The following is a 27,672-nucleotide window of genomic DNA, read 5'->3' as shown; positions in this document are numbered from 1 at the left end:
CACTCCAAAAACTTATGGGAAGCCTTTCCAGAGGAGTAGAGACTGTTATAGATGAAAGAATGAGGTCAAATTTATTTTAATAGCTTTGGTTTTAGAATATGATGTCCAGGTAGCAGTCATGTGTTTTTGTCACTGTCATCCATTGTATGAGGTGACTAGTGTTCACATAGCACTAACATCTCTGCAGAACATTAGTACAGATGTGAGCATGTGTATATCTCATATCCACACATCTGTTTTTAGCACTAGCACTGGTTCATCATCCTCTTCTGTTCCAGTCTCAGCTTAAGCTCAGAAACCAGTGCTGTGTTGACCTGGTTTTCTTTTTTCCTACTTGATTTTGGTTTTGCTACTGTTGCAGAAACAGTTGGCACTGTCCATGGTTGCTCTCTCTGCCTGGAATAGCCTGGTAATGGAGGTGGCAGGGGAGCACTGGGTGGTCTTGGAGGAGAGCCATGTACATCGAGACTATTATTGTTACAGTTGACATTTTGTGATGTTGGAGTCTCTTGAGGTTTCCTTGTAAAATTCTCAGCATTGCTGTGCTGTTTGAAAGGGTTCTGGAAGTTCCACTGCTTGCGGTGCCGAGCTCTTTTTCTTATGATGCGTCGGGAAGGCAGGATTCTGTTGGACTTTTTATTACGCATGAACATAGCAGCAGAGATCAAAACAGTCACAGCGACCACAGTTACAATGGCTGCACCAATAAAGCCTAAGACTTGCAGTGGATTATCTCTACTTTTCATTAAAAGGGATAGCCAAGGGCCACTGAGCTGAGTCTGTAAAAGAGCACACAGAGAAATCAAGTCTATGGGACAGTATGCTATACTGGACAGTTGATATTCTTTCACAGACAGCACATAATGTAAAGATAACTTTTTTGATCTATATGATATTTAGATGAATAAAATATATTTTGCAAGAGGAAACTATTCATATGAGCTGACCACATGTAAACTGACAGTTATTAATACTGTTTGTTGCAGTTAAGGGTTATTCTAGCTGTATTATATAAGCCTGATTTCACAGACAAGATCAGAACGGTTGTAAAGGGCTCCTGGAACTGCGGGACCATGCAGTCTCATTAAGACTGAAGCTGTTTTAAAATTTTTAATGCATCGTTTAAAATCACTTTTAATTTATACTGTGCTCTTTTACAGACTGTTCATTAGATGTTTTTTAACAAAAAATAAAGTGACAAAGCAAAACCAACTGCACATGGATCGTGATCAGCGCCTTCTTATGATCTTTCTGATCTTGCTGTGTGGGTGGACTCGAGACTTTTTTACAGAGTTGCAGTATATTATGGTGGATATAAACACTGTCAGTGAGATGGCAAGAATGACAGTGCTGAGACATATAGTGAAAACAGTCCAGGGTTGAGTTCTTAGGCTCAAGAAGTATGAAATAATTCTGGATTTGATCTGCAAGAACAATAGAATAACATCACAAACAAAGTTGTATATTTTTATGTATATTCTTACTTATGAAGATGTACTGTATGTTATTATAAGACATATTAGATATTGGGGATATGTTTTTAACCCCGTTATCTACAACTATGCTGTCTGAACTATCAGTGTCCTTGTTGGAACCATATTTCTGTGCCTCCACATCACAGAATACATCAAGTTTTTAAAGGACTTATGTTTGCCCCTTCCCCAAGTCATGTGAACTGTTAGTGGTTCTCGCATTACTGCAGGTTTGGTTATACATTAAAAAGGAGGATTTTCGAAAATTATAAAATTTCTGTTATAATGTTATAACAACCTCAATATCACCAAAAACACCCAAAACAGGTGAAATGTTGATATTTTCTATATTTTATACATATAATTCTGGGGACAAACTGAAACCAAAGAACACCAAGGCATACAAAGTGTTTATATATATTTTTTTATTTGGGATCCGAACATTATAAGGATCAATTTTACACCATTCAAAGTTTAATGGCGCAAAATAAATAATTGGCATATATACTGACAAGTTCTCTGGGCCCAAGCTCATCTAAGATGGACCAAATGACAGTGAAGATGTGTGCCTGGTCAGGTGTCTGCATTTTTGCTTGTTTTTCAAGAAAAAAGAACATTGATTTCCCCATGCCAAAGATAAAAAGGACCATCCAGACCATTATCAGTGAAAGGTTTCATGGTATGGGGTGCACCAGTGCTCACAGCATGGGTGACTTGCATGAGTGTAAAGGTAACATTCACACAGAGGCATGTGCTACAACAGTGTACTTTCATAGACACTGAGTGTGTGTGCTTGACTGGCCTGCCTGCAGCCCAGACCTGTCTCCACTGAAAATGTATGGAACATCATAAATAAGAGAATCAGATAACAGTGATCAGTGTCTGTTTCATTAAGTCTTGTTTCATCAATAATGAAACGTGGTGCCTCTGTCCCAACTTGATGGTTTGAGTGTGTTGCAGGCATCAAATTCTGATTTTCTTGGGATGGTAAAACACATTATATTATATTAATCTGGTCAGTGAAAACTTAAATAGTAGTAATTTAAACCTTACCGCTTCTGTGATATCTATTTTTACGATGGTTGTTGTACTGAATGACGGGGAGCCTCTGTCTCGGGCCTGGACCACCACAGACCATGTGCAGTCTTTCTGGTTGGTGATGTTCTGTATAATGTCCATAGACTTGATGTAAGGCTTCAGTTTAATCTCTCCCGTGTCTGCATTGATGTCAAAGATGTTGTCCGGTTCTGCTTTCATGATGGAGTACTCAATAACATTATTGGGCTCTTCTGCATCGTCATCCACTGCCTAAACAGACAATAGTATTGTCACACAAATTCCCTCTCAAAACTATTTACAATATATCATTTTATAATAAAATAACTGACCTCTATTTTCACGGGGGCACCAATGAGCATGGTCTTTTCTAAAATATTCTCATTGAACTCTGGTGGATGATCATTGAGATCTAAAACAGTGACAAAAACTTCAGCAAGGCTGTATTTCCCCTCTGTGTCCTCAGCCTTAACAAAGAAATTGTACTTGGATTTGACTTCAGCATCCAGACTGGCCCAGGGCTGGGTGTAGATGATCCCCGAATGCGACTGGATAAAGAAACTGCAGTAGCACAAAGGGGAGGAAATGAATACAGATGAATCTGGATTACACTGTCTGAGCACTGAGAATATTAAGACATATGATTATTTATGAGCATGGCCCCCTTTACTGCTGTGAGCTGTTCCAATGTATCCTGTATGTTGCTTTGAGACAATGTTTATTGCGCTATGCAAATAAATTTGACTTGACCTTTATTTACTAAACAGGGTCAAGTGAGAAGCCTTTTGTAATATAGTTCTTTGAAACCTTTAATTTTTCTGGGGTACTTTTCAATATTTCATGTCACTTTCTTGTTAAAACAAGGACACCATGTCTCTGATGCAAAGCACAAAATTACAACCCCAAATCAGAAAAAGTTGGGACACTATGAAAAAATGCAAAAGTTATCTTGTGTTGTGAGAAGGTATGATAACATTTCAAACTGGTAAATGCTTTACTGTCCCAACTTTTGGAATGTGTTGCAGGACTGAAATACAGGAATAGATGTATATTAATAACAGACAAACATGACATTTCTTGGGTTCATACTGTCTGCATTAAAATTAAAGTAAAAGTAAATGTAAATAACATGTTAACCTTTAATAAACAAATGATCATTTTGTACTTCAAAATGACCTGAAGCATATTACTGTCACTGCCGCAATCACCTTTACTGTACCACTTTCCCAAAGTGACATTACAATTATAGCACCTCACCTGACCCATTGCTTTTAAAGGATAACCTTAGTAATATATTTCAATCACTTAGAATTGCACATATTAATGTACAGAAGATCAACCCTAAATTTACCATTATTCACATTATTTATGTCCTTGCCTCTAAGTTTTATATGTGAAATAAAACTGCTAGTCGTTCTCACCCTTTACTTGGCAGGTATGTGGGACTGTTACAAGGCCACAAGAACAGTTTATTTATTTCCCTAAATCCTATTAACAGATTAGCCAAGACAGAAATGTAGGTAGTTATTTTAGGTTGCTAAACACAGTGGGTTGCTAAAACTCTTTATGTTTAACAGGGATGCTAGATATTTAATGTCTTTTTTCAGTAGTTATACCAACTTTAGTGGTTAAGACTTTGTCTAATACTAATAGGTACTTTTCACTCATTACATTGTTACTTTTTATTTAATATATATTTTATTTATGCATTTTCTCCCCTTTTTCTCCCTTTTAGCGCGTCCAATTGCCTGATTTCGTCATGCTTCCTCTCCACCAATGCCGATCCCTGCTCTGACTGAGGAGAACAAAGCTAACCCATGCCCCCTCCGACACATGCCCTATGCATCTTATCACTTACACTTTGATGAGTGCAGTGCAGCTTAGCACTGTGTACGGAGAGACACACCCTGACAGCTCTCTTTTCTCATCTCTGTGCAGGCGCCATTAGCCAGCGGAGGTCGTAATTGCATTAGTTATGAGAGAGAGACCCCATCCGGCTTAATCCCACCCATATCTGAACAACAGGCCAATCGTTGTTCATGTGGCCGCTCAGCCCAGCCACTATGTGACTATGTGGCGATATATTCGAGATCCCAGCTCTGGTTCCAGTGTATGTTTTTACAGCTGCGCCACCTGAGCAGCCATTACATTGTTACTTTTTAATGAATTAATAGCTCGAATCAACAGCTACACACAAAGTCTTGGTGTTTGGATCTTATTTTAGCAAACAATATACAGTAATGTTAATGTTATAGTTTTACAGAGATTCATTTATAAACCATGGAAACAATCTTTTCTGAAATAAATTGGATTTTTTTTATGCTTATTGGTAAGAGAAAGCAAGAGATAGTGATAGTAAAAGCAAGTGTACTCACAGATCTGAACCTGCACCATAGATAGAATATTTTACTACACCCCACAAACCAGAGTCTGGATCTTTAGCCTATAGAAAGCACAGGAAAATCAATCAAGTCTCACGAAAGAAAATATGTTCATTTATGTAAATAGGACCATTTAGTTATAAGAAACAAAAGCCTCATTAATTTTCAACATATCAGCATGATCCGCAATTACTGAAAACTCTAAAATCTTAGAACCAAAATGTGACTTAAATGTTTTGTGTTATTCAGAACTTTCTGTTTTATTGGGGTAAATATGTAAGGTGACAGAGATCATAATTCAACAGGAAAAAGACAAAAAAACACAATTCAAATGAGGGGAAAGTGTGTTGACCTTCATAAATTAGGAAATGACTTAAATAAATAGCAACTTTGCCTAAAAAAGCCCACTGTCACAAACTTGCCTGGAATAGGACCCAACAGGCACAGTGTGATTGATGGTAAGACAATTGATGGTAAGACCGACAAACAACATTTTAGGAAGGTTTGCTAAATTCTGCCTGGACTCTGACCATGTTCTACAGTATAGTCAGATAAAATGAAAGTGGAACTTTTGGCAACAAACACTCAAGGTGTAAAAAGAAAGATGACTACACTAACAAGAGCATGACGGGCACTTTTAAGTATGGTGAAGGTCTGTGATGTTGTGGTCCTTTTTTCCTATAAAAGCCCTGGGAGTCTTGTTAGGGTACATGGCATCATAGACTCCATGAAATACCAGGACATTTAGATTAAAATCTGTCTGTCTGTCTTTGCCAATAGACTCAACATGGTCATTGTTGAAGCTTTCAACAGGACAATGATCCAAAACATATGTCCAGATAAACACAAACATGATCAAGCTTCCATGACTGCCGTGGCTATTTTAGTGCCCTGATCTAAGCCCCATGGAACATCTTTAAAGTGAGCTAAAGCGGGGAGTGTACTAAGACCCTGGAAGATCTGAAAAGATTATGTAAACATGAACTGTCTCAAATGATCTGCTATGTATTCATCTGCTCTGATTTATTGGCAGTTTGTACGAAGCAGTAAATGCATAGGTGCCAATAATTGTAGCACATGTGGTTTTATTAAAATAATCATTTCCTGTTTTTTCCTCATACATGTGTGAATATGTGAGATTAAGCTTTTCCACCAGAAGGTAAATGTATTACAATCCATCTTACTCATCTTTACTGTTTATGCCAAATAAACAGTATCTTACATAGCTTTTTGTAAAATAAAAAATGAAAAAAGGAAAACTATTGGAGCCACACGACGCCCTTTATTAAGGATGCCAATGTTCATCCTTACAGCCATGCAAAGCAGTCACTGAACCTAATGATTTCCTCCAGATGCTGCTCATACCACAATGAATCACTTAGTGGACATAACAGCTGAGAACAGTCATTGTAGTTAAAAGGCAGCATGTGGCTTCAATACGGTTTTCCTTTGTTTACTCATTCGTTTTTTTTCTAAATCTATATAATATACTGTTTATTTGGCATAATATCAGATTACAGTCTTAAACTATATTATGAGAGTACAGTATTATGACTATTACAACCCCAAATCAGAAAAAAGTTGGGACAGTATGGAAAAAGCAAATAATCCTCCAATAATGTTCCTTAAAAGTCAAAGTAAATGTAAGGAACACTGCATTTTATTTTATTTGCATTTTCCATAATGTCCCAACTTTTTCTGATTTGCATTTACATTAACATTTTTGGCATTTAGCAGACACTTTTATCCAAAGTGACTTATAGTACTGTGACAGTATATTGTCTAAGCAATTGAGGGTTAAGGGCCTTGCTCAAGGGCCCAATAGTTGCAACCTGGCAGTGGTGGGGCTCGAACCAGCGACCTTTCGATTACAAGTCCAGTATCTTAACCACTAGGCTACAACTACCCTTGGGGTTGTATAAATATCTATATAAAATACACCATTAGATAACAATGTAACATTTATAAAATAAAAGCAAGAACTGTCAGTAGAATGGCTCTAAGCACGTACTAATCAGACTACAGATTTGTCCAGCTGTCCTCTAAATGCACTTTCACAGCGTTCTCGGCATTGGTGATCACCAGCTACTCATTTAGTTGATGAGAGTGGATCAGGAGGCAGGATAACCGAAGCTAAAACATGACTTACACACATGTATCAAGGCTTTCTCTTGTTATCCACTGATGAAGGACGTACTGGGGCAGAGTTTTCCCCACGACTAAAACTCACAGCTTCATCTGCCACTTTAACATAAGGTTATATAGAGTATAAAAACAAGAAGGTGTCTGAGCTTGAAACACTTTTTGATTGGCAGTATTTTAGCACCAAGTTAACTTGGGTGCTAGCTTACTGTAACAAAACACACTTAGAATTACTTTAAATACAGTATATCCATTTAAAAGGTGGACTTGTAAGACCACAGCACATATTTTCCCTTTCTGTCAGTCTATCTCAGATGACCCTGAATTCGGTCAGGGTTTTTTCTGTTAGATTTAAGATTTACACTATATTGCCAAAAGTATTCGCTCGTCTGCCTTCACATGCATATGAACTTGAGTGACATCCCATTCTAAATCCATAGGGTTTAATATGATGTCGACCCACCCTTTGCAGGTATAACAGCTTCAACTCTTCTGGGAAGGCTATCCACAAGGATTAGGAGTGTGTTTATGGGAATTTTTGATCATTTTTCCAGAAGCGCATTTGTGAGGTCAGACACTGATGTTGGACGAGAAGGACTGGCTCGCAGTCTCCGCTCTAATTCATCCCAAAGGTGTTCTATCGGGTTGAGGTCAGGACATTAAGAGTTCCTTCCACTGGAACTAAGGGGCTGAGCCCAACTCCTGAAAAACAACCCCACACCATAATCCCCCCTTCACCAAACTTTACCCTTGGCACAATGCAGTCAGACAAGTACCATTCTCCTGGTAACCGCCAAACCCAGACTCGTCCATCAGATTGCCAGACGGAGAAGCGTGAATCAACACACCAGAGAACACGTCTCCACTGCTCTAGAGTCCAGTGGCGGCGTGCTTTACACCACTGCATCCGACGCTTTGCATTGCGCTTGGTGATGTAAGGCTTGGATGCAGCTGCTCGGCCATGGAAACCCATTCTATGAAGCTCTCTACACACTGTTCTTGAGTTCTTCAGCATTCGCTGACCCCGCTCTGTCATTTTATGTGGCCTACCACTTCGTGGCTGAGTGGCTGTCATTCCCAATCGCTTCCACTTTGTTATAATACCACTGACAGTTGACTGTGGAATATTTAGTAGCGAGGAAATTCCACGGCTGGACTTGTTGCACAGGTGCCATCCTATTACGGTACCACGCTGGAATTCACTGAGCTCCTGAGAGCGACCCAGAGTCTGCATGCCTAGGTGCTTGGTTTTATACACCTGTGGCCATGGAAGTGATTGGAACACCTGAACTCAATGATTTGGATGGGTGAGTGAATACTTTTGGCAGTATAGTGTATAAAATAAATATTACAGCATATAATTTGTGGGCGAATAGGCACATAATTGTAGTTTCAATGTGTAGTTTCACAGTATTATAAGTGACTAAGAAGAACAACATAGTATAGCTATACTCACAGTCACAGACACAACATTGGATCCACCAGGTGAGTTCTCCGGTACTCTGGCAATGTAGAAATCAGATGAGAATTTCGGAGCATTATCATTAGTGTCAAGCAGATGTATGACTATATCTGTGGTAGCACTGAACCTCTCAGGGGTGTCAATCTCCAGTGCAAGAAGCTGGAAAGGCAAAAACAATTACTATTAAATATCTGCATCTTCACTGATTTTAAACTGATCTTAAAACAGAAACATAAGAAGCTTAGGTGGTGCAGTAGTGAAACATGCTAGCCCAGCAGTGCTGAGATCTTGAGCTCTCAAGTTTGAATCTCAGCTCTGCTATCAGCCAGGCGGGCACCTACACAGACACACAGGGTTTCTTGTTGCCGGGGCAAGTGTGGTCTCTGCTAACTGGTCGAGGCGCCTGCAAAGTGGGGAGGCTGATTACGGATGGCAGTGCGTGGCTCTCCACTCACTTTACTGCACTCTAAGATATCCTGCACTCTAAGTGACCGCATCTGCCCTCCTCGATGGGGGGTTGGGAGGATGGCTCTGACTCCAAGCTCCAATTGGCATTGTAAGTTAAAATCGATTCACATGTGTAACAATTCACATCGGTTTACATGTATAATGAATCAATACTTACTTTAAACAGCCGAGGGCACTGGTGATATTCACCTCGCCTGGTTGACGGTACTACAGGGTTGCCCGGTTTGGAATTTTCCAGCCAAATTTATTTATGTGAGGATACTTTCTTTATTTGTATTATTCATTTATTTATTTAATGTGGGATTTATTGTATTTCAGTATTTTTTTTACACAAAAAGGGAAATGTGCAGCATTGTTTTGCATAGTTTGTACTTACCTGAAAAATAAAAGGGCATTCATTATTTAGATAAATAAAAGATAAGCACAAATACAGTATTTTTTTAAATTTTTTTTAAGATAAATAATAAAAGAAAACTTTGTCATAATTTGTCTTCAATTAAATTTTGTTTACAAAATCGGAAAAAAAATCTTATTGTAAACCCAGTATCGTGAATCGCATCACAATGTGGGTAGAGTGTATCGTTACATCCCTAGTAGTTACATTGTTACTATAGCTTTTATTTTGGAAAGTGAAGCACATTTAAACCCAGGCTGTAATATTAATAACAAATAACTACATGGTACTGTAAATTATTGATGTAAATATATACAGTATGTAAATTTTTATGACATGTTTACTTAAACACCTCAATGTTACAATAACTGCGAATAATGTGGCCAAATGATGTAAACTCGACAATTTTTATATGGGACTACTGTTTCTAAAGAAAATTGAGTAAAATTACCTTAAATGTCAGAAACTGGAACTTCTCATAGTCTATAGCAGAGGAGTTCTCTACTAATAAGGTGACTTGAGCTTCATTCAGAACAGTCTGCGGGACAACTCGTACCATATGATCAGGGCCTACCAGCTTTAGATTAAACTTTGCATTTGCACCCTGGTAGAAATAAAACAAAACAATATAGAATGACACAGAATGTCAATAAAATGAACTGTAAGCACACTGCATAACATATAAAACTAGCTTTAACCTGACAGGGTACCAGTAACAAACTCAGTTACACACAGGAGAAGGTAGTAAACATACTGAAATGTTTGGGTGGTGGAAGGGAACTGGAGTACCAGCAGAAAACCCATGCATGGGCAAAGTATGCCAAACGTCACATAGATGGTAACCAGATGCAGGAATCAAACAAGAAAACTTAACACAGAAAATACCCTTGCTGGCAGGCTGGGAAGGTAATTGATTGATATTATGGACTCAGTGGAGGCAGTTGGGGAGAGAAGGATTATGGCCAAGCTTTCATCCTTAAAGGAGAACACCTCTCACCCACTGCATGAGACTGTGGCAGCACTGGGCAGCTCCTTTAGTGACAGACTTATTCACCCACATTGCTCAAAGGAGAGATACCACAGCTCCTTTCTTCCTTCTGCTGTCAGGCTATATAACCAGCACTGCCCCAAATGCAGACAATTATCTCCATCACAATAATTCACATGGTTTTAATCTGCTCTCAAGTGCAATAACTTTTTAAAATATGGGCAATACCTGCTGTACTTTGTGCAATACATTGTAATAACTGTGCAATATTTGGTTAACTTTTTTTTTTTAAAGATTGTTTATATTTTTGTAATTTTTTACATATTCTAACTTTTCTACTTTTTAATATACAATATGTGTATACACTGTATATGTAAACTTAAATTTTTGAAAGCTGCTGTAACACTGCAAATTTACCCCCATGGGATAATAAAAGGCTATCTCATCTTATCTTATCTCATCTCATCTCATAATATGCCTTGTGATGAACTGGCAACCTGTTCGGGGTGTTTCCTATTTTTCCGCCAGTGACATTAAAAAAGGATAAAGTGGTGGTAAACAGACAATTAAGAAATATAATAATATTTAATAATATTTTCAAACCCAAAAAAACTTTATGAAGTGCTTTTTTAATGCATATTTTTCAGTCATTTAGTCATAGAAAAAAGTTTTCAATCCCAAAAGAAGTCACCTTATTTGGTGGAATGTGCTCACATTGCATAATTACTTTGCAGGCCAACCAGTGAAGATTTTATTCAACAGTTTTTTATTCAGAAAAGTAAGTCTGGCTGTTCGTTTAGGATTTCCTTCTGAATGTCAGCATTACCCTGTTCTTAAAACAATAGACCAGTTCTAAAATCCTGCTCACTGAATTCCCTGTTGGGTAGTTCTTGTGAGGCCTGCCCTCCCTGACACACCATCAGAAATATTAACAGACATTAAGAATGTGAGGTTCTGTGTTGAACCCTTTGTATGCTGCTTACATATTAGGGGGGTTCATGTGAGGTATTGGGTTAACTCCTTTTATATGACCATAAATATGAAGAGAGATTTTTAGGAGAACGGTTCCTTTTAACTTCCTTCCCTGCCATTTGAAATACAGCATTAGGAGATGTTGCCCAGTGAAGGAGTCGCCTGAAAAGATTTGACTAGAATTCCCAGCCTATTACTGGAAATATAAAGTGACACTCCTAGGAGAGAGGTTACTGTGAGCTTTTAGGTTGTCCGTATTGTTTACCATTAGAAACAGACTATCAGGAGACATTCTCCAGTGGATTTGACTTGACTTTATACTTAACCACATACAATATCATGAGTTATTTGTAGGAAGTTTTAGGCTGAATCACTTTCCTCCCATTAGGGATACCAGGAGACATTCCTAGTGATTCTTGGATTGAATCTTCAGGTTGTAAATTTCCTGTATCACAGAATAATTTGAGCTCATTTGGACTAACAATGCTAACCTGTGTTTGTGCTCTGTACTACTGAATACTGAGGTAACCAGACTGAGGAAAAATTCTTCTTTTTGCCAGTTTCTAAAATCTAAACAGATTTTTGGCCTATTTTTTGTATCTTTGCTCTATTGCTCAATTTTGTAGATTATTCTTTCTTGTGTGTCTGAAATCAGTTTTTTTTAAACAGCCTATTCCTTTTTTAAAGTTTTATTTATGGATTTTCTCCCTTTTTCTCCCCCTTTAGCATTGACAATTAGTCTTTCTCTGCTGGGGACCCTGATCGCATCCAAGAAGGTTAAATTTGCTAGACATATGCTCCCTGTGACACGGTGGCTAAGTGGGTAGCACTGTTGCCTCACAGCAAGAAGGTCCTGGGTTTGATCCCCAGGTGGGGCGGTCCGGGTCTTTTCTGTGTGGAGTTTACATGTTCTCCCCGTGTCCATGTGGGTTTCCTCCCACAGTTTAAAGACATGCAAGTAAGATTAATTGGAGACACTAAATTGACCAAGACTGTGTTTGATATAACCTTGTGAACTGATGAACCTTGTGTAATGAGTGACTACCGTTCCTGTCATGAATGTAACCAAAGTGTAAAATCCTAATAAACAAACAAACAAACTGTGACACGCACACAGTCCACAACCCCTTCTTATTTGTCCATACTTCAGTGGATTTGTACATGAGGCCAGTCTCACATATGGAGAGTCACACACTGATTTCCATGTTCCTCTACTTCTGTAGAGGCAATGGCCAATTTTGTATGCTGTATGCACTGCCAGTTGTGCCTGCTAGGGGGTGCCCAGTTGACCGGTTTCCGTATCTTCTTAACCAATCTCTCTTTGATACCACATGCATTGACATTTACTTTTTCGGCATTTAGCAGACGCCTTTATTCAAAGCGACTTACAGTACAGTATACAATCTTAGCAAGTGAGGGTTAAGGGCCTTGCTCAAGGGCCCAACAGTGGCAACATGGCAGAGGTGGGGTTTCAACCAGCAACCTTTTGATTACTAGTCCAGTACCTTAACCGCTAGGCTACAACTGTCCTTTGCATGCAAACAGTGAACCAGTGTTAAAATGTTATCTATCATATATACAGCGATTGTGTAAATTATTAGGTGACTACAAGGTGAAGAAGTGTGCGCTAAGTTTAACTTTCTGTAGTCAGGTCCAACCATAACTTACTAGATAAAACTCTTCTTTTATAGCCACATGACCTGGGTTAAAAACACCATCATGACACTAATCATATAAATAAAGCAGAATAGTCTTTAAATGTTTTAGCATATTGGAAACAGCTTGTACTCTTTTTAGGGGGAACTTGACATTTTAATATTGTACTAACCGTGGTCACCTGTATAATAAGACTTGTGACAAGACAACGTGAGGGAAAAACATTATGTAACATCACAAAAGCTAAAGCGTTTGTTTACTCAAAGTCCCTTTGGATTAATAAGGGAAAAAAGCTCAGTTATGACACAGCCCTCTTACCAAACTAATGGAAGTAATGCATTACAGTAATGGATATTTGTATAATTCCATTTAGATTAACAACTATCACTATCACAGTTACATCACCCCCAAAATTAAAATAAAATTCACTTAGCAAGCCAGACAATACAGAATGGGCATCTTACCTGGTCTGAGTCTCTGACTGTGATCTGTAGGCCCCTCAGTATCTCTCCTTCTGGTGGATGCTCATACATAGTCAACCTGAATGTGTCCTGTGGGCCGTTTTCCCCATAGAATGTAGGCGGGTGGTTGTTCAGGTCCTCTACTTGAATAGTTACAGTGGTGACAGCAAAGTCCACAAACACTCCTTCTGAATTAACCTCTGATGCCTAAAATAGAAACAAATTAATCATTTAATGTAGAATAGCTATTTAAAATGGCAATCATAAATAGGATATAAAGCAGATTGTGATATTCTGATTGGTACCACAAATTTAGCTTCTCTGAGCAAAATTTAATGCATTCATTCATTCATCCATTCATTTTCTTATCCGCTTATCCAATTAGTGTCGCGGGGGCGCAAGGCACACAGTAACACCCTGGACGGGACGCCAGTCCATCGCAGGGCAGACTTGCTTGCTTGTGGTTGTCCATCGAGTCCGATGATGACGTCCACTGCTGTCCTTCAACGGTGAGTTCTCTGATGGCTATATAGTCCTATCCTGGACCCACAAGTCCTGTTACAGGTGGGACATGTGAATGTGGTGGTGATATTACTGGCACCCATGGGTGTGTTTCTCCTCCTCATTCTCCTCTGTTGTCTCCCATCTTGGGTCCCATCTGAGCAAAACTGCCGCCAGGTGTTTCGGTCAGCAGCCAAGTGCTCCAGGTCCCCAGGCTTGATGTTGCACTTCTTTAGTTTAGTTTTCAGCAGGTCTTTATAGCGCTTCTTTTGCCCTCCAACAGAGCGCTGGCCATGATCTAGTTGGCCATACAGCACCTTGCAAGGAAGCCGATTATAGGGCATTCTTATGACATGTCCCAGCCATCACAGTTGGTGTTGGGTGATAGTTGCCTCAATACTTATACAGCCTGATTTACTGAGTATCTCTGTGTGAGGTACTCGGTCCCGCCAGGTGACCACCAGAATACGCTGAAGACAGCGTATGTGGAAGTGTTCCATGGCCTTGATGTGCCGGCTATAAGTGACCCAGGCTTCGCAGCTGTAGAGGAGGGTGGTGATGCAGACAGCTTGGTAGACAAAGACTTTAGTGTGGAGATGCAAATTGTTCTGAAAGACCCGGCGCCTGAGTCTCCCAAAGGCTGCTGATGCTTGATGGATTCGGTTCTGGACCTCATTGTCAATACTGTTGTCATCAGAGAGAATACTCCCCAGGTATCTGAAGGATGGCACTACAGAGAGTTGTTTGCCAGAGAGAACATACACACACACACACACACATTCACTTATAGGGCTATTCAATGTCTCCAATTAACCTGACTGCATGTTTTTGGACCGCGGGAGGAAATCGGAGCTCCCGGGGGAAACCCATGCAGACATGGGGAGAACATACAAACTCCGCACAGAAAGGACCCGGACTGCCCCGAGCAAAATTTATTATTATTATTTTTCTTTTAATTAAGACTACCAGTGCCACTGGAGGTGGGGTGCACGTCAGTCTATTTAAATTCTCACCTTGACTTTTATAGTAAATATTTCCTTCTGCAAACCATCTGGATTAGTGACTAAAGTAATACAGCCACTTGTTTTGTTTATGGCAAATGCACCATCAGCTCCTAAAAAAAAACAAAAGAAAGCAGAAATAATAATAGTGTAATATTTACAAATATAAAATTCTTTAAGGGTAATTCCTGGGATTGGGTGCCTTTTGGACCTTAAAACTTCTTGAAAATGAAACACTGTTTTAATTTGTTTTTCATGTTTTATTATAAAAAGGACATGTGATACTTTTCCAAACTAATACTGGTCAAGCTAAATTACACATGTACACTCATATACACTGTGACGTCCAGCCTGTTACGTATTAGGTTGTAACAGGGTGGACCATAACAGGGTGGACATTCTGACATAGAACTAGCCATTAGCTAGCGAGTGAGCAAAACTATGCTAGCATAAAAGTGAATTCAGACAAAGAATTCTCTGCTTTTTAGTATGATTATTTTTGAAGTTATTAAATCGTATTGCTTTTTCTCATATATCCCATAACAGGGTGGACATGTTATGATTAACCATATAAGACTTTTAGGATAAAATGTGGAAAAAACAACATTAAAATGAGCAGTTAGCCACTCATCTTCCACAGTTGTTTTCCCTCCAAAAAGATCATGTGAGCTCCAGGAAATGATGTCAGTATATAAAACAGCTCTTCATTTTAAGAGACAGCGGTAAGAAATAACAGTGTGGATGGCAATTTGAGGGACGTGTGAAAAACCCTTATAATCAGCAATAACATGAAACTCATAAAGAAAAAAAATCCAGGGTTTAGAGGGACTTAAGCAAAACCTATTAAACAGTATTGAAATACTGAGATATTTTCATGATCATCACTAAATCATCACTAAATCAGAATGTACAGCACTGGGGACATGGAAAAACCTCTGGTATCTAAGAGATAAAAACAGTATGTATACAGTCATTTTATTTTGGGGGGTAGAAAACATTGTGTTTAGTATTTAAAAGTGTTAATTATTTCAGTAAGATGTTTAGAAGTTGTATTGTTTAAAATGTACTTAATAAATACAATGATCAGTACTGGGGTCATTGTAGGAATGACCCTTAAAGCTTAATTTGTATTTTTTTAAAATTCGTTTTACTTGCAGAAAAACTTATTCAATGCAACATTTAAAATAATGTACTTGAAACAATGCATACCGCTTTCAATAGAATAAACCACTGAATTAGGATTTTCCACATCCCCATCTTTCGCAGAAACCGTAAGTATTTCAGACCCCTGAGAAAGAAAAATGAGATGAAATTAATATAATTTACTAATATACAGTGTATCACAAAAGTGAGTACACCCCTCACATTTCTGCAGATATTTAAGTATATCTTTTCATGGGACAACACTGACAAAATTACACTTTGACACAATGAAAAGTAGTCTGTGTGCAGCTTATATAACAGTGTAAATTTATTCTTCCCTCAAAATAACTCAATATACAGCCATTAATGTCTAAACCACAGGCAACAAAAGTGAGTACACCCCTTAGTGAAAGTTCCTGAAGTGTCAATATTTTGTGTGGCCACCATTATTTCCCAGAACTGCCTTAACTCTTCTGGGCATGGAGTTTACCAGAGCTTCACAGGTTGCCACTGGAATGCTTTTCCACTCCTCCATGACGACATCACGGAGCTGGCGGATATTCGAGACTTTGCACTCCTCCACCTTCCGCTTGAGGATGCCCCAAAGATGTTCTATTGGGTTTAGGTCTGGAGACATGCTTGGCCAGTCCATCACCTTTACCCTCAGCCTCTTCAATAAAGCAGTGGTCGTCTTAGAGGTGTGTTTGGGGTCATTATCATGCTGGAACACTGCCCTGCGACCCAGTTTCCGGAGGGAGGGGAACATGCTCTGCTTCAGCATTTCACAGTACATATTGGAGTTCATGTGTCCCTCAATGAAATGTAACTCCCCAACACCTGCTGCACTCATGCAGCCCCAGACCATGGCATTCCCACCACCATGCTTGACTGTAGGCATGACACACTTATCTTTGTACTCCTCACCTGATTGCCGCCACACATGCTTGAGACCATCTGAACCAAACAAATTAATCTTGGTCTCATCAGACCATAGGACATGGTTCCAGTAATCCATGTCCTTTGTTGACATGTCTTCAGCAAACTGTTTGCGGGCTTTCTTGTGTAGAGACTTCAGAAGAGGCTTCCTTCTGGGGTGACAGCCATGCAGACGTAGTGTGCGGCGTATGGTCTGAGCACTGACAGGCTGACCCCCCACCTTTTCAATCTCTGCAGCAATGCTGACAGCACTCCTGCGCCTATCTTTCAAAGACAGCAGTTGGATGTGACGCTGAGCACGTGCACTCAGCTTCTTTGGACGACCAACGCAAGGTCTATTCTGAGTGGACCCTGCTCTTTTAAAACGCTGGATGATCTTGGCCACTGTGCTGCAGCTCAGTTTCAGGGTGTTGGCAATCTTCTTGTAGCCTTGGCCATCTTCATGTAGCGCAACAATTCGTCTTTTAAGATCCTCAGAGAGTTCTTTGCCATGAGGTGCCATGTTGGAACTTTCAGTGACCAGTATGAGAGAGTGTGAGAGCTGTACTACTAAATTGAACACACCTGCTCCCTATGCACACCTGAGACCTAGTAACACTAACAAATCACATGACATTTTGGAGGGAAAATGACAAGCAGTGCTCAATTTGGACATTTAGGGGTGTAGTCTCTTAGGGGTGTACTCACTTTTGTTGCCGGTGGTTTAGACATTAATGGCTGTATATTGAGTTATTTTGAGGGAAGAATAAATTTACACTGTTATATAAGCTGCACACAGACTACTTTTCATTGTGTCAAAGTGTCATTTTGTCAGTGTTGTCCCATGAAAAGATATACTTAAATATCTGCAGAAATGTGAGGGGTGTACTCACTTTTGTGATACACTGTATATTTTTTTATGTTTATTTTTTTTATTTTAATTAATGGCTTTATTCTGGCCAGAGTCACAGCTGTCCAAGTTTCACTGGAAAACACCAGGTAAAATGCAATACCCTGAACAGGGTGCTAATCTATTGCTGGGCTTTGCCATCTTCCCCTCAGACATAGCCAAGAAGTATTGGAGATTATAGTGGAAGGTGAAATAAGTGACTAAGCCCCTATTTAAATAATTTGGACTAACAATGCTAACCTGCGTTTTGTGCTCTGTACTAATGAACACTGAAGTAACTAGACAAAGGAAAAATTCTTCTTTTTGCCAATTTCAAAAATCTAAACAGATCTAAAATCTAAACAGATCTAACAAATCTAAAATTTGGTTTAATTTTTACTGTTTTATGTATGGTTTTTCTCCCCTGAACAGGGTGCTAATCTATTGCTGGGCTTTGCCATCTTCCCCTCAGACATAGCCAAGAAGTACTGGGAATTATAGTGGAAGGTGAAAGAGTGAAATAAGTGACTAAGCCCATATTTAAATAATTTGGACTAACAATGCTAACCTGTGTTTTGTGCTCTGTTCAGCTGTTTATCAGTGAAAAGTTCCAAAAGAGGAATGTTTAAAACTTTCCACCCGCACAATTTCCATTTCCCAATGTTTTAAAATGTGTTGCAGGCATCAAATTAGGAATTAGCCTAAATGTACAAAATAATAGTTCACAAATGATTGTTTTCATTTGCATTTTTGTAAATGAGATAGATAGTGTCAAAGGATGTAAACGCTAACTTAAGTGCATGGTATTACATTTTTAGAAATGTTAATTCTTACACCATGGTCTCTTACCTACATTTAAATATTTTAAAATAATTTTCATTTGTTTTCATTTTGAGTGACCAACAGCAAACTTATAACTATTGATGACTATTGATCAATAGTGACTATTGATATCATTGAGTTTACAATGATCAGGCATAACATTATGACCTACCTAATATTGTGTTGGTCCCCATTTTGCTGCCAAAACAGCCCTGCAACTGTGATGCACTGTGTATTCTGACACCTTTCTATCAGAACCAACATTAACTTTTGAGCTGCAGTAGCTGGTCTATTGGAACGGACCACACGGGCCAGCCTTCGCTACCCACGTGCATCAATAAGCCTTGGCCGCCCATGACCCTGTCGTCGGTTTACCACTGTTCCTTCCTTGGACCCAGTCGTCTAGCCATCACAATTTGGCCCTTGTCAAACTCTTTACGCTTACGCATTTTTCCTGTTTCTAACACATCAACTTTGAGAATAAAATGTTCACCTGCTGCCTAATATATCCCACCCACTAACAGGTGACGTGATGAAGAGATAATCAGTGTTATTCACTTCACCTGTCAGTGGTCATAATATTATGCCTGTATGCATGTACATCCATGAGCAACAGACCATATTAGCTGCAATTATAGGTCTGGTTTATTAGTAGTTTGTATTGCATCCCAGCTTTCTGTAAAAAAAAAATTGACAGAATGTAGTTTCTAAATGACCAGTAAACAGTGCCTCAGCAAACAATTATACATTTTGACAGTTGATATTAGTAACCTTTCTTTATTTTTCTTATTAGCTGGAGAAAGCAGTGTTTACATGTTACCATGCAAAATGAGAAAACTCATGAGTACTCACAGGTGAAGAGACCTCATAGACATAACCATAGTACGGCGCACCAACAAAGATGGGAGGCGAGTCCTGACTGTCAATGACATTGATGGTCAAGGTAGCAGATGATGACATGACTTGTTCTCTTCCTTGATAATTTCCACCTCCGTCCTTTAAACAAATCAGATAATTAATTAATCACAAAATTATTATTATAGTCATTATTATACTTTTTGGGGACAAAATGAACAAAATAGTCTCTAAACAAAAGTAATCTCAGTTTCACTGTTTTGTAATAAAAATACAATTAAACAGTTTTCCTTATAATTCATTTAAAATATATATTTTTTTATTCGTTATTATTACCCTGGCTATATTATAATGTGTCTTTTTTATAAACCCCATTAATGCCTTTCTTACCTTTGCTACCACCATGACAAAATGTGTCTGGGATCGTTCATAGTCGAGGGTCTCACCAGGTTTTATCCTCAGCACTCCACTGTGCCGGTCAACAGCAAACTTGGTGTTTGGATCAGTGCTCTGGGTTAAAAAATAAAATTCACTATTTTAAAATGTTATATGTACATCATAAGCTAAAAACATTAATCATCAATTGTAATTAAGTTTAATACACCACAGTCGTTTCTTACCCTGTACAGTAAACAAGGGGGAAACAAGTATTAAACTACTGGTTCAATACATTTTAACTACAATTACTACTAAATATTTAACAATTAGTTATTTGATTTAAAGACTTTGTACAGCTTTAAGCACCTTTGTTCTGCTGAAATCTTTGTTGTCCCAGAGACTCCAGTGTTGGTGAATAAATGAATTTAATAAATAATCTAAGGTAATTAATTTATGATTTAATAGGACCCACAAAAAAACAAACAAACAAACAAACAGGCAAAATAATTTTGATATTCTTTAAAATGTGTTAAAGATAGAAGAGAGCAAGTTACTGCACTATTATGAAGATCATTAGGTGACCTTTATGGTTTAGTTCCGAGGTCATCAGTGCTTCCGAATTAATTAAACCAAAAAAGTTTTTAAAGTTAAGTTTACGCTGAGTATTATGATAGCCAACCTAGCCAAAATTCATAATGGTGTTTAATGTAAACATGTTCTTTATGGAAAGTGATCTATGAATAAAAACAGTAAGGTTTCCCCTGGGTGTTCCGATTTCCTCCCACAAGTCCAAAGACATGCAGACATGTCAGGCCAACTGGAGCTGCTTAGATCGCCCTAGGTGTGAGGGTGTGTGTGTGTGTCTGCTCTGTGATGGACTGGCGACCTGTTCGGGGTGTTTCCTGCCTTTCACCCAATAATTCAGACCTACGTACCTTGACGCTGACCAGGATGAAGCAGTGGTAAAACAGACAATTAAATAATTTTTACTAATTGCTTTAGCCTGCTCGTTGTAGCAGTGGGTATACGGCCACACAGAAAACGAGGCAGTACATCCTGGACAGTGAAACAGACCATCGCAGGACAACAGACCCTTACACTTCAATTACTAATCTGCGTCCAGAGACAAGTTTAAAAAAAAAGTTGCTCTACCTGCTGCATGTTTTTGATAGGTGGGAGGACACAGTATTATAAAGTGCAAGTCCACATGCCCAGATGTGAAGCAGCTGTAATGTCACTCACATGCTCTTCCCTTCACCATCACTACCATTTCTCACAGAGCTGCTAGCTAAGACCCTGCCATTTGACAAAAAATAATTGTAATTTAATCCCAAAACACTACAACTGCATTATATGGTGTGCTGCACATGTTTTAGGTCAAATGTGCTCACAGAGAATTTTTAGTTGGATTAAACTCCCAATCCTCAATCTACACGCTGGTTTTCTATTAAAGGATTTATTTAGAAAATGGAAAAGTAAAAGGAAAAATGTTGATGAACCACACATTGACAGTGCATTGAACAAAAGTATTTGGACACCCACCCACAGCTTCTAGCCCAGGGCCATGTCTGAACTACACTCTAACTGTTTGGGACCTGCTTAAATTCACACACTACTGCACACTTTAAGATCATTAAACTGATGCCTGTTTATTATTGTTTAAATGTTTTTCATACCCGTGGCACCTTCATCATATATTCTCGTCACTTTAAAGAACACTAAATTCTGTATATGTGAATATCCTTAGCTGATATATTTACATAATTTTATAAATTGTATAAATTTATTGTTGCCATTGTTGGTTGATATGAACACTGCCACTGCTTTTCTAGAATATGTGCAGTTTCTCAGTGCTATAGCTTAGATTTATATTTCACTCGGCTGCTATACATTTTCTATATTTTCATTCAAATTGTATCATATGTTCTGATTGTCACTTAATTTTGTTTTACGCTGTGCAATGACAATAAAGGACTATAACATTAGTAATGGCAGGCCCTGATGTTGGACAGTGAAGCCTGGCTTGAAGTTCACTTTACAATTGATTCCAAAAATGTTGGGTGAGGACTCACTGGTGTACAGGTCAATCAGTTTTTTTAAACAAACACTACATAATATTACTTAATGAAATTCGCTTTGTGCTTGAGGTTGTTGTATTCAAACTGTTGTAAGTCTTCAGCATGTCATTCCATGCAGTAGTTTTAATATTTGCATATATGACACCATGGTATATTTGGGTGGGACTAAATAAGCCAAGTCCACAAGTTTAAAAGGAAAAAGTGCTCACATACTTTTGTCTTTGTAGTATAGATAATACTTATCCTAAATGAGGGATTATAGGAATGTACAGACAAATAGTTACCTGTAGAAAGTAGGTGACAGATCCACCTGAGCCTGTATCTCTATCCACAGCCTGAACTTTGAAGATACTGCTACCAGATGGAGTGTTCTATGTATCACACACACACACACACACACACACACACACACAGACACACACTTATTATTAACACAATTATTAAAAATACAAAGGAGTTACTTTGTAGTTGCAACAAAATGTATTGCTCTTACCTCTGGCACATCCAAAATGAATGGCAGGTTCTTAAACATTGGGCACTCATCGTTGGCATCAATCACAATCACCCTCACCTTTTCTATAACCTTTAGACATAGCATTAAAAATAATAATTAAAAAGACAGAAGCAGAAAAACAATTTGCCATAGATTTGTATCTACTCACTTTATTAAATCCATCTGAAATACTGACCAGAACCTCAATCTCATCTTGCATCTGCAAGCACAGTCAGATTTTCAAACTAGAAATACATGTATAGGGCAGATGCTATCCTTACTATTAAGGTAAAATAAGTGTTTACTATTTGTTTCTTTGTTTGTTTATTAGGATTTTAACGTCATATTTTACACTTTGGTTACATTCATGACAGGAACGGAAGTTACTCATTACACAAGATTCATCAGTTCACAAGGTTATATAGAACACAGTCATGGACAATTTAATACCTTTAATTCACCTCACTTGCATGTCTTTGGACTGTGAGAGGAAACTGGAGCTCCCAGAGTAAACCCACACGGACACAGGGAGAACATGCAAACTCCACACAGAAAGGACCCGGACCGCCCCACCTGGGGATTGAACCCAGGACCTTCTTGCTGTGAGGCGAAGTGCTACCCACTGAGCCATCATGCCACAGTCAGAGTTTCAAACTAGAAATATTTGTATAAGGCGGATGGTTAAAGTGTAAAACATGATGTTAAAAAACCCTAATAAACAAATAATAAACAAACAAACCACTAATTAAGCAAATTAGAATGTGATTATAACATAAATGATTGAAATAACTAAAACAAAGAGCCTGTTTTTTTGTAGAACTCGGTATGTGTTGTGTTGTATTTTCAATACAGTGACATTGTATACAAATGCTTTAATTTCTTATTTATTTATTTATTTATTTTTAATATACACTACATAAAGCAAGGCTACATGGTGCAAGTTAACTTTACATTTTTATTTTATTTTACATTGTGTTTTTGGTGGCAAAGTGGCTCGGTGGGTAGCACTGTCGCCTCATAGCAAGAAGGTCCTGGGTTCAATCCCCAGGTGGGGCGGTCAAGGTCCTTTCTGTGTGGAGTTTGCATGTTCTCCCCATGTCTGTGTGGGTTTCCTCCGGGAGCTCCGTTTTCCTCCCACAGTCCAAAGACATGCAAATAAGGTGAATTGGAGATACAAAATCGTCCATGACTGTGTTTGACATTAAACTTGTGAACTGATGAATCTTGTGTAACGAGCAACTACCGTTTCTGTCATGAATGTTTATTTATTAGAATTTTAACGTCATGTTTTACACTCTTTGGTTACATTCATGACAGAAACAGTAGTTACTCATTACACAAGATTCATCAGTTCACAAGGTTATATTGAACACAGTCATGGGCAATTTTGTATCTCCAATTCACCTCACTTGCATGTCTTTGGACTGTGGGAGGAAACCGGAGCTCCCAGTGGAAACCCACACAGACTTACAGTTCTCTTCTCTTACAGTTGTTCTACCCTGTTTATTTAGTAGTTTTAGACTATGGTAGGAAAACTGAGCTGTCACTATTTATCTCTTTATCTGTGTTGGCAAGCACTCTGTGGGGTAACTGTGTGTGACTAGAATATATATTTCATTATTATGTTGCATAGCTTTACCTCTCTGTCCAGTTCCTCTATTAGAATTACCACTCCAGACTGGGGATCAACCTGAAAATATTCCTTAGATCCTGGATTGAAGGCAAGGCCATAGCTTACAGGCTGATCTTCTGGGTCTGTTCCATTTAGTACATATACCTGAGTTCCTAAATATGAGAAAAAGATTAGTAATCAGTGTTAATCAGCACTGGTTTTGGAGTTTATTTTATGGAATGGAAAACACAAATATCAAAACTTTATCTTAAAATGACAGAAACTGACATATACATTGAAATTTATTGTACGTGACACTGTAACTAAGTAACAAAAAGGTTCAGAGAGTGTAAAACATTAAACACTTACTGTCTAACTGTAAAAAGGTAAAGTGTTAACGTACTATGTGATGTCTACTCTTTGAATGTACCAAATTCTTTTTTTTTTCTATTTTATTTCTGCATTTTTTTCCCATTTTCTTCCAATTTAGTGTAGTCAATCTGTCTTCTGCTGCTGGGGGAACCCGGATTGCAGTCGAGGTGGGTATATGAACTCTGCACAGGTGTCTCTCTATCTTGTAATCAGAGTCCTTACACAGCACATGAAGACCCCACCCACATAGTCTGGTCATCCCGCCCTAGCAGAAACATGTCTGCTGCAGGCACTGCCAAATATGCTCGCTAGATAGCGCCCAGCTGACTGGTGGCAACGCTGAGTTTTGAACTGAGGAGTTCAGAATCTCGGCGCTGAATGTACTTAATTCTTGTATGCAATTGTGACACAAATTTAATTAATTAAAAATCAGACATTTGTTAGTTGCATAAGTGTTCATTTACAGTTACATTTCTGGCATTTAACTGACAGCTGTATCCAAAGCAACTTTCAGTTGTAGCTAATTGAGGGTTAGGGGCCTTGCTCAAGGGCCCAACCGTGGCAACTTAGTGGTGGTGGAGCTTGAACAGCAATCTTTTGATTACTAGTCCAGTCTAACATCTTAGCCGCTGAAAGACCACTGCCCACAGCTGTGTTATTTAGCTCAGTGGATTTCAGATTGTCTGTTACAAATTGCACATCTGGATCCTAATTTGTTTGCGCGTTGTTCTTGGCAAACTTGCTCTCTCACACTGGATTAATACCACGGGAAGACAACAATGTTCTTGGAATAGATTTTTCATCAAAATAAGGTCTAGGCACTGACTTAGCCACTGTAATTTTTCCAACCAATCCATTGTGGCTGTGGAAGTATGCTTCCAGCTGTTGGAAGGTAAACCTCTGCCCCAGTGTCAAGACTCATGCACACAGGAATATGTTTGTTAAGTCACCACTCTAAACATCACTTCATCATAGGTGCATTTAATGGTGGCCTGGGATAAGCTAGGGCATTAAGCATAATTGGTCTGTGACTGTGCAGCCCCATGCACAAAACGATTAAATGCACTTTGTGTTGTGACACATCACAGGATTCAAATTAAGTGTAATTTAAGCCACAGTAGCCTTTTGTTTGGTTTGCACCAGATGTGGCAGCATTTGTTTTCCTCTGGCATCAATGAGCTTTACCACACAGCATCCTATTTATGCATTTTCTCCCTTTTCTCACGATTTTTAGCGCATCCAATTTTTTACCCAATTGCGTTATGCTTCCTCTGTACTGGTGCTGACCCCCGCCCCGATTGAGGAGAGCGAACTGACACACGCCTGCTCTGACACGTGTGCTATAGCAGACTGCATCTTTTCACCTGCACAAGGCGAGTTCATATGCGGAGCAGCTTTGTGTACGGAGAGCCACACCCTGATCAATGCATTATTCCTCAACAGAGGTCAAAATTGCATCAGTTATGAGGTCCCTATCCGGCATTTCCCTCCTTGTATGAAAAACAGCAAAACGTTGGCAGAGCTGAGTTTTGAACCGAGGAAATGTCAGCTCTGGTGTGCTACCGTGTTTTACCACTGTGCCACCTAAGTCTATTGGTGTTTTGTCAGTCCATACTTATCATGGCTACTCATGAGCACCTCTTGCTGTTTTGAAGGTACTGACGCCATGGAGATAAAGGGAGCATCTTTTCTGTTTATTTATTTGGTTATACTGTAACAATTTATAGTAGCTTACCGTTTGGCGAGTCCTCTGAAAGACTGAAAAATGCCATGTTGCCATTGTTACTATGAGGTCCATTGTCATAGAAATACGGTGCAAAATTACCCTGAGCTGTGAATAAAAACCCATAATGTTATTTCTCATGTCCTAAGTACATGCCAACATGCTTATTATTTTGCATTTAAATGGTTGTTAGAATTAATAAATCTTTAATTGGGCACACAACCAGACAAACATCACAAATAATAACAACCCAGTAATAGCCATAGCTGATACATTGTTTTCATCAACACAAATCGAACTACAGTAGACCCTTGGGTTATGAACGGTTTACCATACGAACATTTCGGGTTATGAACGATCTTTTTCAACTTAACGTATGAACAAATTTCGGATTACGAACCGAAATTCGCAAAACACGTGAGGTCACGAACAAGTTAACTCCGACCGTCTCTCTCTCTGTATATACAGTGAGCGGACAGCGGACAGTGTTCTCTTTATATTTTGTAAAATTCAATATTAAAATGGCCTCAAAGAAGGTGCAGAGGAAGCGTAGTGCTCAGAAAATGAACAAATCTATTACATTTGTTGTTGTATAATTAGTCCTGCCAGTAGCTGTTACTGTGTATCAGACAGAGGGGACAGTGAGTGAGAGAGAAGAAGGAAGTCGCTGAGTAAAGTATTTTTTCTTTTGTGCAATTACACCTACAAAATACAATACTGTTGAAATAAAGTAGGAAATAATAGAGAAATATGAGAGTTATTGTTGTTTCTGGTAGATACATTTTACAAAAAAAGAAGGAAATGTATTATGGTGTATAGTAAAGCACACGTACTGTACTGAAATGTGGTGTGGTGTATTGTTCTTTATTATTGTTAATTACAGTATTATCTATTCTATAATTTAAGATTTAAGGGAAAATATACTTGTATTTATAACAAAAAAGACCATTTAAGACATTAGAAAGGTTAGGTAAGGGGGGGCGGGAGGTCAGGCACGGGTTAATTCTATTTACATGATTTCTTATGGGGAAAATAGGTTTAACTAACAAACATTTTGACTTAAGAACAGCCCTTCGAAACCAATTAAATTCATAAGTCAAGGGTCTACTGTGCTATATCCTTAGTATACTAATATTTACTTTTATTTAGTGCAGTTATCCCTATTTAGAATCTAAACCAACCAATGAAAACCAACCATCGTTAGTTTATTATTAATACATGTACTCACATGTCACTGTTTAAGTAGATTTCCAGATATTACAAACACAGAAAGGAAAAAAATACATACTGTATAAACGCTATGAGCAAAATTCACTTCTTTATATCTGTTGTCTCAAAACTATTTTAACTCTAGAAAGTCTAACTTCAAATACTCACCAGAGCCAAAGTGTGCTATCAAAAACAGAGGTAAAAGAGGTATTCCTTTATCTATATTCAT

At 38.5% G+C, this 27,672-nt stretch overlaps 1 protein-coding gene across 1 annotated transcript; it reads right to left on the bottom strand.

Annotated features, from left to right (window-relative positions):
- Positions 1-245: 245 nt before the first annotated feature.
- cdhr1a (cadherin-related family member 1a) lies at positions 246-27,672 on the bottom strand. Its single transcript, XM_062996377.1, has 17 exons — positions 27,612-27,672; positions 26,247-26,342; positions 24,167-24,312; positions 22,697-22,747; positions 22,528-22,617; positions 22,319-22,405; positions 19,969-20,088; positions 19,576-19,719; positions 16,164-16,242; positions 14,967-15,067; positions 13,456-13,659; positions 9,827-9,979; positions 8,508-8,672; positions 4,904-4,971; positions 2,861-3,089; positions 2,526-2,780; positions 246-779 (listed from the first exon to the last, which is right to left on the bottom strand). Exons 1-17 carry the CDS (start codon positions 27,670-27,672, stop codon positions 246-248), a joined length of 2,583 nt encoding a protein of 860 aa, XP_062852447.1.

Source organism: Trichomycterus rosablanca, chromosome 5 (genome assembly GCF_030014385.1).
Source record: "Trichomycterus rosablanca isolate fTriRos1 chromosome 5, fTriRos1.hap1, whole genome shotgun sequence".
Classification (NCBI taxonomy): Eukaryota; Metazoa; Chordata; class Actinopteri; order Siluriformes; family Trichomycteridae; genus Trichomycterus; species Trichomycterus rosablanca.
The sequence above is the reverse complement of the archived record's forward strand: the minus strand, read 5'-3'. Positions and strand labels throughout refer to the sequence as shown.

Excerpts from the sequence above, each read along its gene's own strand:
- cdhr1a (XM_062996377.1), bottom strand. The coding sequence starts at position 27,672 with ATGAATATAGATAAAGGAATACCTCTTTTACCTCTGTTTTTGATAGCA. Across the intron at positions 22,618-22,696 it reads TTTCAGATGGATTTAATAAA|GTTATAGAAAAGGTGAGGGT; the intron begins GTGAGTAGATAC and ends CTATGTCTAAAG. Across the intron at positions 19,720-19,968 it reads TTGTCATGGTGGTAGCAAAG|GACGGAGGTGGAAATTATCA; the intron begins GTAAGAAAGGCA and ends ATTTGTTTAAAG.